We start from the raw sequence: 12,467 nt of genomic DNA on the forward strand, positions 1-12,467 counted from the left end.
CCACGGGTGAAGGCATTTAGTGCATTACAAGAAAAAGACAAAGAAATAGATAATTTAATTTGTGAAAGCCCAGAGATAAAGGGAGATGGAAAGAATTATGGGAACACTAAGAACCCACCTAACTCAGCTTGACCTTGTTTTCATCTGTTAACTGAAACATTTAAATCAAGGATTATTTTCAGTTTCAGATTTCTGATTAAGACTCAATCACAAACATCAGAAATTTAGTTGCTTAATACTTGTTTGGTTTATTTTATAGTACATTGCTCCCTTTACGGCCTCATATAACATCCCTGATTACCCCAAACCACAAGTAGTCTATAAATACTTAATTTACCAGATTTTTAGAATAGTATTTGACAAATACAAGTAAAATAATTGCAGTAACATACAGAATTTTTTTGTGATTTTTTTAGAATTTATTATATGCATCTAAAACAATTCAGTCTATCTTTAAAGAATATTATACCTTATATATACTTAGCAATAAGAGACTTTCATTTCTCCCTTTCCATCCTTATGCTACTGTTGTATACATTTACTTCTGTGTGTTTATAATCCCTACAGTAATTTAGGTTATTTTTCCTTTAAATGAACAGTTATTTTCAAAAGACATTTTATAATTATTTTCTGTTTGACCCCATATATATTCTTTATTCCTTTGCATAATCTACATTTCTATCTTGGGTTATTTTTCTGCCTAGAGATTTTTTTTAACATTTCTATTTTACAGAAATTTTGGCAGTAAATTTTCTCCTCTGGAAAAGGCTTCTGTCTTTTTCTTCTATTTTGAAGGATATTTTTGGATGGAATAGAATTCTAGTTAACTGTTTTTATTCTTTTCACATATTAAAGATGTCAGTCATTTCATTGTCCCCTTTGTCTACTTTATGTTTCTTCTGCTTGGGTTTATTGATCTGTGAATTTGTCATTTTCATCACATTCGAAATTTTTAGCTATTATTTGTTCAGTGATTTTTCCTGAAGTGATTTCTTCAGTGATTTTCCCCTTCCCTTTTCCGGACACCAATTACTCATATCTTAGATTGCTTGATACTGTCTCAGATTACTAATACACTAAATCTGGTCATTCCTTTTTAGTGTTTTTTCTTATGCTTCATTCTGAATAATTTCTGTTGTTATGTCTTCAAGTTTATTGGCCATACAGTATATTTTTCATTTTAAATATTTTATTTGTTATGTCCAGAGAATTGTTTTGGGGCTTTGGTTCTCTTTCATTTGGCTCCTCATCATTTCATGCTTTTCATTACATTCTTTAGTATATGGAGGATATTTGTAATCGATTTTAGAAGTGTGATAATTCCATCATTTTGATCATTTTTTTGGCCAATGTATAATGATTTTTTCCTGCATGTAAATGGTTTTATAGAGCTTTACAAAATAATAATTAAGTAAGTCAAATAAGTTCCATGTGCTGTATTGGTATTTGTTGGTTTGGCATTTGTGGTATTTTTTTAACCTTAAATACACTACTGTTTTTATTTATTATAGGTCTGGCTCCATGCACCATATGAACTTCATCTTTCCTTATTTGAACACTTTATTGAACTACTCACAGAGTCCAGGTATTAGTTAATACCCATGCAGTTAGTTATTCAGCTATAGAAAAGGTGATAATACAGTGTATAAAATCTTCTTTCTCTTATAGTGAAGCTTCAAAGAATGCCAAATTAATGAGAGAATTCCAGTTAATCCCAAAGCTGCTCCTGACTCTTCGAGATATGTCTTTATCCCAGCCTACTATTGCTGCTATTAGTAATGTGCTGAGCTTCTTATTGCAAGGTTTTCCCAACAGCAATGATCTGCTCAGGTAGGAAAAACTTCTGTCTTTGTCTTGTCTTTTTGTGAACTAAAAGTACCAATGAGGTTAAGATGGACGAGATGAATGTAATTGGTTTTTATGGCTGTGTAATAACACCTGTAATGTTAATACTATTCAAAATATTTGTGAGGCATGGAAAACATCAGTGAGACAGTATTGTGCCTTGATGGAGCAAAGCTAATTGTTGCCACTAGTGAATAATAGAATCTTGGTGAGAAAAGATGTAGGAATTAGCTTATTGAAATTGGCCTGGGTATAAAATGTTCAGTCTAGGAATTCTTGGTTCCTAATCCTATTTCGTAAGCCTTGCTAATTTTTAAGTGTATATGTACAAGCATGCACACACACTCTTAACTGATGGGTGTCCCACTTCTATTTTTTATTCTGTTACTCAAACAGATTGCGGTATTTTACTGTTGCATAGTCACAATTTTTATATAAGTATTATTTTGCAGACAATGTGGTTTAAGACATACTGATGGCATGTCTGTAGAAATGTTTTTATATTCACATGGGAATGCCCATTTTGGAAAATTTGGGGATTATGGAAGGAATACAAGAAAAACAAACTATGCAATTGAGTATTTTTCAAGTAGAGAATTGCTTAAACTGGACTCGGTAACTGCTGTTCGTGTGATCTACCAAGATCTTAGGTGAAATCATACCTATTTATTCTGTTATTCTCATAGACTAATCTCTAATCTATATAGTTTGTAAATCACTCACTTTTTTTTTAATTTATTTGCCTTCAAAACATGTTTTTAAACCTGGTGACAGGTTTAAAACTGGAGCTTAAGAATTATTTTGGATAATTATAATTATTATTATGTCAAGAATGTATATTTAAAGCAATTCCTAGCATTGTAATGGTCACTTTGCTGAAATTATTACCTAAACCTGTAAAATTTTTTTGCTTTTTTTCCTACTTTATAAATAAACAAAGCCCCAGGTCACATAGTTAGAAAGTGATAGAGTCAGGATGCTTTTTCTCCTCCTGTTCCCCCAACTCCAGGATTTTAATCATATACCTAAACCCAAGTTTCTTAACCTCTAGGGTACAATGGATCCATCCAGATAATGTTAGGACACTCAAATATGGATGTTGTTTGGTTTTTGAAACCATTTGCATGTTAGTGTATTAAATAATTCGTATTTCTGAAGAACGGTATTTTCCCCATATTTTGAAAGCATTATTTTATATAATATTACTTGGGATGGTACAAGAGGAACCAAACTAAATATTATCACCTAATGGTCCTTAAAAAGCTAATTAAGATAAGTACTATTTGGTTTTTATTTCTTTGTATTTTGTTTCTTTGTACTTTGTTGTTTGTTTTGGGAAGAGGAAAAAGAAAATCCATAACCTTGTTTTCCTTTGTTTAAAGATTTGGCCAGTTTATTTCTTCTACTTTGCCAACCTTTGCAGTTTGTGAGAAATTTGTAGTAATGGAGATAAATAATGAAGAGAAGCTTGACACTGGTAAGTTGATTCAGGAGCTTGGAGAAGATAGTGGTGAACTGTAAATATTATGCCTCTTTTTTCTTCTGGCCCAAATTAGACCTGAATTATATGTGATTATATATAATATATGTATAACTTTTCTCCTTATATTACATTTTTTGGCCTTTCTCTAATGTTTTTGTCTTATATCAAGCCTAAACAATATGCAGAATTACAATATTGCCTACAAAATTTAATAGGATATGAGTTTTACTTTTAAAAGAAAATCTTTTCTATTTTTAGAGTATTCATAGCAATGTTGGTTTAAATAGTAAACTCTTCCAATGTAATTTGAACATTATTTGATTTTTTAATGTATGTATTTCTCTTCAGAAACATGATACTTGCTAAATTAAATTATATTCGTATATCTATCTGTATTATTATTATTTTCACTTCCCTGTTAAATCTGTAGTATTCACTGGGAAAAAGTGTATATAGGTATAATATAAAAATAATTTCATGTGTTGTAAGTTCCTGGGTCCATGACAAGCACTGTTTCTGGTAACCTTTCCTCATTTAGTACATATTCTTTCTCCCTCTCTTCCCATATGTTTTTCCTGTTGTATATGCTAGGACAGGAGAGTTACTTGGAAAACATTGAAAGGACCTTTGTTTAGATTGACCTCTGGAATTAAATTCACAGAATCTTACATTTATTCAGCCTATTTACATTATCACCATGTAACATTATTCCCAAATCATATCATATAGTTTGTTTCACTTAAATACATACAACCCCATCCACCTAGAGGGTGGAGAAGAACTACTGTTGTAGTATCACTTCCTCCCAAAGGGGTTCTCCATATTGTCTGTCCTTCCCGAGCACAGCCTCTCCTGTGCTTCATGAGTAAGAGAAAGTGGTGTGATCATGATTTTCAAAGGAAAGAGAGAGAGATTTGAAAAACTAAGTGACTTGCTACAAATTACACAGTATGTTAGTGACACGTTCAGGACCCTGACAGTTACCTACTGCCAATTCATTTAGAATGATCCTGATATTTCTCTGGTGAAGCAAATTAGCAGTGGATGAGGCGTATAAAGATCAGATCAATGAATAACACTTACTGAATACTTACTAAGTGCTCTATATAATTTTGTAATAACCATATGAAATAAGTACTATTATTCCAATTATACTAGTACTAGTGTAATTATTATTATAGGAGGAAACTGTAACAATTATTATCCTAGGGAGGAAACTACAGCCCAGAAAGATAATAAGTAAAAGAAACTTATCCAAGATCATACCATTGACTATATTGAAACCCAGGTAGTCCAAACCAGCATTCTAAGCTTTTAACTACTACATTATCCAACCAAATGCAAAGATTATTTCTGAGTTCTAAATTAATATAGGCTGACTCATTATAATTAGGTAGTAAAAGTACTTTAAAGATTGCTGAAATGTATAATGTATTTATTTCACTCAAACATCTAGACGCCATTTTAGGATTATTAATTAGTCTAGTTTCAATATTATTATGTCTCAGGGAATAGTGAGGCCTGAGAAGAGTGAGATAGGGAAATGGCCAGTCGGTAGAGCTGTCAAAACACACATTTTTTTATTAAGTTCACTGTCTTATAAGAGTACAGTTTGTGGCACTTGTAAACAATTACTATAGTAACATCAAAGATCACCATAACAGATATTAAAATAATGAAAAAGTTTGAAACATTGTAAGAGTTACCAAATAAGAGAGAGTCAAGAAGTGAGCACATGCTTTTGGAAAAAAAAAAAAAAGAAGCCTGATTAGACTTACTGTATGTACAGTTGCCACAACCCTTTAATTTGTAAAAAAAAAAAAAAAAAAACACAGTATCTGCAAAGTGCATTAAAAGAAGGTGTGCCTCTGTAAGGTCTGTGACTCAGTAACTTATAGCTCTGCTGGATTAGAGCTGGGCTTGGAACTCTGGGTTGTCGATGGCCAGTTCTGTAAACTTCCAGCACTATCTGAGAACCTCTGAGCTCTGTTTCTTCCTTTCTTTTCTAATTTCTCTTTTATGCATTTATGCAACTTTGCCTTTCTTCTGTGCTATTTAATTCTAACTTTCCTTTATGTATTACATTTATTGAGTAAATCTGTGCTTCCTATTTTCAGTTTTTAAATTTGAGGAAATGTAAAAACTGGAGAAAATTTTTTCTAAAAGATATCTCTCTCTCTCAAAAAAAAAAACCTAAAAGTTAAGGATTTGAGAGGTTGAAAGTCAGTAGTTATTATTATTATTTACATGGTCCTCATTTGTTGACTTTCCCCCTATTGGGAAGGCAAGGGACATATTGATGTAAAAATGGTCTCACAGCCTTAGTATCACTAGTTTAGGAAATGTCAAATATAAATGAACAATTTTCAGACTTCTAAAGAGAAATATTTCACTGACCCTTTTTCTTGTCCATGTTGGTGGAAAGCAGTCCTAGAGAAAATGTTTTCTAAAAGATTTATTTTTCAGTAAGATTTCAAAGAACTATGTTGGTTATTTTATTTTAGCTTATCTACTAGAGAAGTTTAATGTATTTATATTTATTTTAGGAACTGAAGAGGAGTTTGGAGGTCTTGTATCTGCTAATCTTATACTTTTGAGGAACAGACTTCTGGATATCTTGCTAAAACTAATTTATACATCTAAAGAAAAGACAAGCATTAATTTGCAGTAAGTAATCTGTTTAAAAGTGATTATACCACTTGCTATTGCTAGTTAATTCATATTAGGCAAAAGAAGGAATTGTCATTGACTTTAAATATGTTTTTTTAACCCTGAAATTTATAATGTCTCAAGAATGAAACTCAGTCTTCTTTTTCCTTTTTGATTTGAAATCTAATTTCTGAAATTAATTTTGTTTCTTGTTTGTTAAATCCATCTGTCTTTCAATAGAGCTTGTGAAGAACTGGTAAAGACACTGGGTTTTGACTGGATCATGATGTTTATGGAGGAACACTTACATTCCACCACAGTTACGGCAGCCATGAGGATTCTTGTTGTCCTACTAAGTAATCAGTCTATTCTCATCAAGTTTAAAGAAGGACTCAGTGGTGGAGGATGGCTTGAACAGACAGATTCTGTCTTAACTAATAAGATTGGAACTGTATTAGGTATGGGACTTTTCTAGTCAGCTGCTTGAAAATGAACTGGTGTGTTGTGTTTTATTTTTAAATTTATGGAAACTTATCCTCTCCAGTTTAATCATCATTAAAAAGATACTAAATTTAATTAATGATAGAATGAAAAACTTAGAAGATTTTAAATTGGGCTTTTTAAATGGCAAATTATACTGAAGACAGAGATAAGATACTAAAGTTTGAAAACTCAGGGAATTCCTCAGGATCTTTTTGTATTATAGGTCTTACTGATCTGTAAGTAGATAACTACTAAATTATCAGTAGAACTAAATTAATAATAATAATAATAAATATTTATTTGGAGTACTTACTGGATGCCAGTTCTTAAACACTTGCCAGGTAATAATATTTCATCTCAATAACTCTGTGAGATACAAATACTATCATACCTATTTTGCAGATTGGAAAACCAAATTCATTTCACTCAGTTCCAAAGCCTATGCTTTTAACATTACGTTATATTGCCACACAAGGATGTTAGCTCATTAGTATCATGCTGTTTGCAACATATAACTGAGCATTTACCTAATGTTAGAAAATTGCAGTTTCCTATGCGAGATTTATTTGAACTCCTATATTTCCATTCATATTAGTAATATTACTTTGTAAAATATGTATTTGAAAATAGTGTTTTTATTTAAAGGCAAAGTCATTTAGTTCTTAAAAAATTTTAAAAATACATTTGTTATGTAACATTACCTTGTAAATCATACCTAATTGTCAGATGTTTGATCTTAAGAAGCTTGTATTGAGAATATCAGTTTACCTTAGTCCAATGGGAAAATTAGGGATTAGAATTTAATATGTAATTTAATTATAGAAAAAAATGTAAGTATCAATGTCTACACACTGCCTTTACTACTTCAAACATCAAAGCAAATGTTAGGAAGACAGATCTTTCAACATAGTACTGTTGTATTGTTATTTCATATGTGAAGAAGGTCTGAAGAAACTTTGTATGTGATAAAGGAAAAGTGGTGTCATTTCCATTTCATTGTGAAATGATTTCTAAAGAAAATTACATGCTTTGTAATATACATTTTAAGTGATCATCATAGGTAGTTTTGTGCTTAGAAATAGATCACTATTTTGATGAACTCTGGGGAAAGATTTAATCTACAGATATAATTGTTTTGAACAGTTTGGTAGTAAGAAGTTCAGTTTACCAGCTTTAATATCTACTGGAGAATAAACAATGAAAGGCACAATTGAATGTGAGTTCTGTTGAATATGCTAGGTTTAAATGCTAATTGACAGCAATGCTTATTTTGAAGACAAGCAGCAGCAGTAGTAATAACACCTGAGATTTATAATAATACATTGTGGTTTGCAAAATTCTTTTTTTTTTTTTTTTTTTTTTTGAACTTAGTTTTTTTTTTTTTTGTTTTTATTGCATTTTAGGTTTGGGGGTACATGTGCAGAACATGCAAGACAGTTGCATAGGTACACACATGGCAGTGTGTTTTGCTTCCTTTCTCCCTTTCACCCACATTTGGCATTTCTCCCCAGTCTATCCCTCCCCACCTCGCCCTCCCGCTGGCCCTCCCCTTTTCCCCCGAATGGACCCCAGTGTTGAATACTCCCCTCCCTGTGTCCATGTGTTCTCATTTTTCATCACCCGCCTATGAGTGAGAATATGCGGTGTTTCATTTTCTGTTCTTGTGTCAGTTGGCTGAGAATGATGCTCTCCAGATTCATCCATGTCCCTACAAACAACACAAACTCATCATTTCTGATTGCTGCATAATATTCCATAGTGTATATGTGCCACATTTTCCCAATCCAGTCTATCATCGATGGGCATTTTGGTTGATTCCAGGTCTTTGCTACTGTAAACAGTGCTGCAATGAACATTCGTGTGCATGTGTCCTTATAGTAGAATGATTTACAGTCCTTTGGATATATACCCAGTAATGGGATTGCTGGGTCAAATGGAATTTCTATTTCTAAGGCCTTGAGGAATCGCCACACTGTCTTCCACAATGCTTGAACTAATTTACACTCCCACCAACAGTGTAAAAGTGTTCCTTTTTCTCCACATCCTCTCCAGCATCTGTTGTCTCCAGATTTTTTAATGATCGCCATTCTAACTGGCATGAGATGGTATCTCAATGTGGTTTTGATTTGCATCTCTCTGATGACCAGTGACGATGAAAATTTTTTCATATGATTGTTGGCCTCATATATGTCTTCTTTCGTAAAGTGTCTGTTCATATCCTTTGCCCACTTTTGAATGGGCTTGTTTGTTATTTTCCTGTAAATCTGTTTGAGTTCTTTGTAAATTCTGGATATCAGCCCTTTGTCAGATGGGTAAACTGCAAAAATGTTTTCCCATTCTGTTGGTTGCCGATTCACTCTAGTGACTGTTTCTTTTGCCATGCAGAAGCTGTGGAGTTTGATTAGGTCCCATTTGTCTATTTTGGCCTTTGTTGCCAATGCTTTTGGTGTTTTGTTCATGAAGTCCTTGCCTACTCCTATGTCTTGGATGGTTTTGCCTAGATTTCCTTCTAGGGTTTTTATGGTGCCAGGTGTTATGTTTAAGTCTTTAATCCATCTGGAGTTAATTTTAGTGTAAGGTGTCAGGAAGGGGTCCAGTTTCTGCTTTCTGCACATGGCTAGCCAGTTTTCCTAACACCATTTGTTAAACAGGGAATCCTTTCTCCATTGCTTGTTTTTGTCAGGTTTATCAAAGATTGTATGGTTGTAGATATGTTGTGTTGCCTCTGATGCCTCTGTTCTGTTTTATTGGTCTATATCTCTGTTTTGGTAGCAGTACCATGCTGTTTTGATTACTGTAGCCTTGTAGTATAGATTGAAATCCGGTAGTGTGATGCCCCCCGCTGTGTTCTTTTTGCTTAGAATTGACTTAGCTATGCGGACTCTTTTCTGGTTCCATATGAAGTTCATGGTGGTTTTTTCCAGTTCTGTGAAGAAAGTCAATGGTAGCTTGATGGGGATAGCATTGATTCTGTAAATTACTTTGCGCAGTATAGCCATTTTCACGATATTAATTCTTCCTAACCATGAACATGCAATGTTTCTCCATCTGTTTGTGTCCTCTCTGATTACGTTGAGCAGTGGTTTGTAGTTCTCCTTGAAGAGGTCCTTTATGTTCCTTGTGAGTTGTATTCCAAGGTATTTTATTCCTTTTGTAGCAATTGTGAATGGCAGTTCGTTCTTGATTTGGCTTTCTTTAAGTCTGTTATTGGTGTAGAGGAATGCTTGTGATTTTTGCACATTGATTTTATATCCCGAGACTTTGCTGAAGTTGCTTATCTGTTTCAGGAGTTTTTGGGCTGAGGCGATGGGGTCTTCTAGGTATACTATCATGTCGTCTGCAAATAGAGACAATTTGGCTTCCACCTTTCCAATTTGAATACCCTTTATTTCTTTTTCTTGCCTGATTGCTCTGGCTAGAACTTCCAGTACTATATTGAATAGGAGGGGTGAAAGAGGGCATTCTTATCTAGTGCCGGTTTTCAAAGGGAATGCGTCCAGTTTTTGCCCATTAAGTATGATATTGGCTGTTGGTTTGTCATAAATAGCTTTTATTACTTTGAGATACATTCCATCGATACCGAGTTTATTGAGGGTTTTTAGCATAAAGGGCTGTTGAATTTTGTCAAATGCCTTCACTGCGTCAATTGAGATAATCATATGGTTTTTGTTTTTGGTTCTGTTTATGTGGTGAATTATGTTTATAGACTTGCGTATGTTGAACCAGCCTTGCATCCCCGGGATGAATCCTACTTGATCATGATGGATAAGTTTTTTGATTTGCTCTTGCAATCGGCTAGCCAATATTTTATTGAAGATTTTTGCATCTATGTTCATCATGGATATTGGCCTGAAGTTTTTTTTTCTTGTTGGGTCTCTGCTGGGTTTCGGTATCAGGATGATATTGGTCTCATAGAATGATTTGGGAAGGATTCCTTCTTTTTGGATTATCTGGAATAGTTTCAGAAGGAATGGTACCAGCTCCTCTTTGTGTGTCTGGTAGAATTCGGCTGTGAACCCTTCTGGACCTGGGCTTTTTTTGTGTGGTAGGCTCTTAATTGCTGCCTCGACTTCTACCCTTGTTATTGGTCTATTCATAGTTTCAGCTTCCTCCTGGTTTAGCCTTGGGAGGACACAGGAGTCCAGGAATTTATCCATTTCTTCCAGGTTTACTAGTTTATGTGCATAGAGTTGTTTGTAATATTCTCTGATGATGGTTTGAATTTTTGTGGAATCTGTGGTGATTTCCTCTTTATCATTTTATTGCATCTATTTGGCTGTTCTCTCTTTTCTTTTTAATCAGTCTGGCTAGTGGTCTGTCTATTTTGTTGATCTTTTCAAAAAACCAGCTCTTGGATTTATTGATTTTTTGAAGGGTTTTTCGTGTCTCAATCTCCTTCAGTTCAGCTCTGATCTTAGTTATTTCTTGTCTTCTGCTGGGTTTTGAGTTTTGTTGATCCTGCTCCTCTAGCTCTTTCAATTCTGACGATAGGGTGTCAATTTTGGATCTCTCCATTCTCCTCATATGGGCACTTATTGCTATATACTTTCCTATAGAGACTGCTTTAAATGTGTCCCAGAGATTCTGGCATGTTGTGTCTTCGTTCTCATTGGCTTCGAAGAACTTCTTTATTTCTGCCTTCATTTCATTGTTTATCCAGTCAACATTCAAGAGCCAGTTGTTCCGTTTCCATGAAGCTGTGCGATTCTGGGTTGGTTTCTGAATTCTGAGTTCTAACTTGATTGCACTATGGTCTGAGAGGCGGTTTATTATGATTTCAGTTGTTTTGCATTTGCTGAGAAGTGCTTTACTTCCAATTATGTGGTCAGTTTTAGAGTAGGTGTGATGTGGTGCTGAGAAGAATGTATATTCTGTGGATTTGGGGTGGAGAGTTCTGTAAATGTCTATCAGGTTTGCTTGCTCCAGGTCTGAGTTCAAGCCCTGGATATCCTTGTTATTTCTGTCTGGTTGATCTGTCTAATATTGACAGTGGAATGTTAAAGTCTCCCACTATTATTGTGTGGGAGTCTAAGTCTCCTTGTAAGTCATTAAGAACTTGCCTTATGTATCTGGGTGCTCCTGTATTGGGTCCATATATGTTTAGGATCGTTAGCTCTTCTTGTTGTGTCGATCCTTTTACCATTATGTAATGTCCTTCTTTGTCTCTTTTGATCTTTGTTGCTTTAAAGTCTATTTTATCAGAGATGAGAATTGCAACTCCTGCTTTCTTTTGCTCTCCATTTGCTTGGTAAATCTTCCTCCATCCCTTTATTTTGAGCGTTTGTGTATCCTTGCATGTTAGATGCGTTTCCTGGACACAGCACACTGATGGGTTTTGGTTTTTATCCAATTTGCCAGTCTGTGTCTTTTGATTGGTGCATTTAGTCCATTTACATTTAGGGTTAATATTGTTATGTGTGAATTTGATACTGCCATTTTGATGCTTGCTGGCTGTTTTGCCCGTTAGTTGTTGTAGATTCTTCATTATGTTGATGTTCTTTAGCATTTAGTGTGATTTTGGAATGGCTGGTACTGGTTGTTCCTTTCTATGTGTAGTGCTTCTTTCAGGAGCTCTTGTAAAGCAGGCCTGGTGGTGACAAAATCTCTGAGTACTTGCTTCTTCACAAAGGATTTTATTTTTCCTTCACTTCTGAAGCTCAGTTTGGCTGGATATGAAATTCTGGGTTGAAAGTTCTTTTCTTTAAGGATGTTGAATATTGGCCCCCACTCTCTTCTGGCTTGTAGAGTTTCTGCCGAGAGATCTGCTGTGAGTCTGATGGGCTTCCCTTTGTGGGTAACCTGACCTTTCTCCCTGGCTGCCCTTAGTATTTTCTCCTTTATTTCAACCTTGTTGAATCTGACGATTATGTGCCTTGGGGTTGCTCTTCTTGCAGAATATCTTTGTGGTGTTCTCTGTATTTCCTGCATTTGAGTGTTGGCCTGCCTTGCTAGGTGGGGGAAGTTTTCCTGGATGATGTCCTGAAGAGTATTTTCCAGCTTGGATTCA

The 12,467-nt window shown here is 34.4% G+C and overlaps 1 protein-coding gene across 33 annotated transcripts in view; it reads left to right on the plus strand.

The window, feature by feature from the left end:
* The window catches only part of WDFY3 (WD repeat and FYVE domain containing 3), a 301,952-nt gene that overhangs the window by 194,820 nt on the left and 94,665 nt on the right, over positions 1 to 12,467 (plus strand). For all 33 annotated transcript variants that reach the window (XM_078366917.1, XM_078366923.1, XM_078366915.1 and 30 more), the window contains 5 exons: positions 1,512 to 1,585; positions 1,669 to 1,830; positions 3,228 to 3,322; positions 5,875 to 5,995; positions 6,218 to 6,435. In XM_078366917.1, the coding sequence (XP_078223043.1) occupies positions 1,512 to 1,585; positions 1,669 to 1,830; positions 3,228 to 3,322; positions 5,875 to 5,995; positions 6,218 to 6,435 (670 nt within the window). The remainder of the gene's footprint in view (positions 1 to 1,511; positions 1,586 to 1,668; positions 1,831 to 3,227; positions 3,323 to 5,874; positions 5,996 to 6,217; positions 6,436 to 12,467) is intronic.

Source organism: Callithrix jacchus, chromosome 3 (genome assembly GCF_049354715.1).
Source record: "Callithrix jacchus isolate 240 chromosome 3, calJac240_pri, whole genome shotgun sequence".
NCBI lineage: Eukaryota > Metazoa > Chordata > Mammalia > Primates > Cebidae > Callithrix > Callithrix jacchus.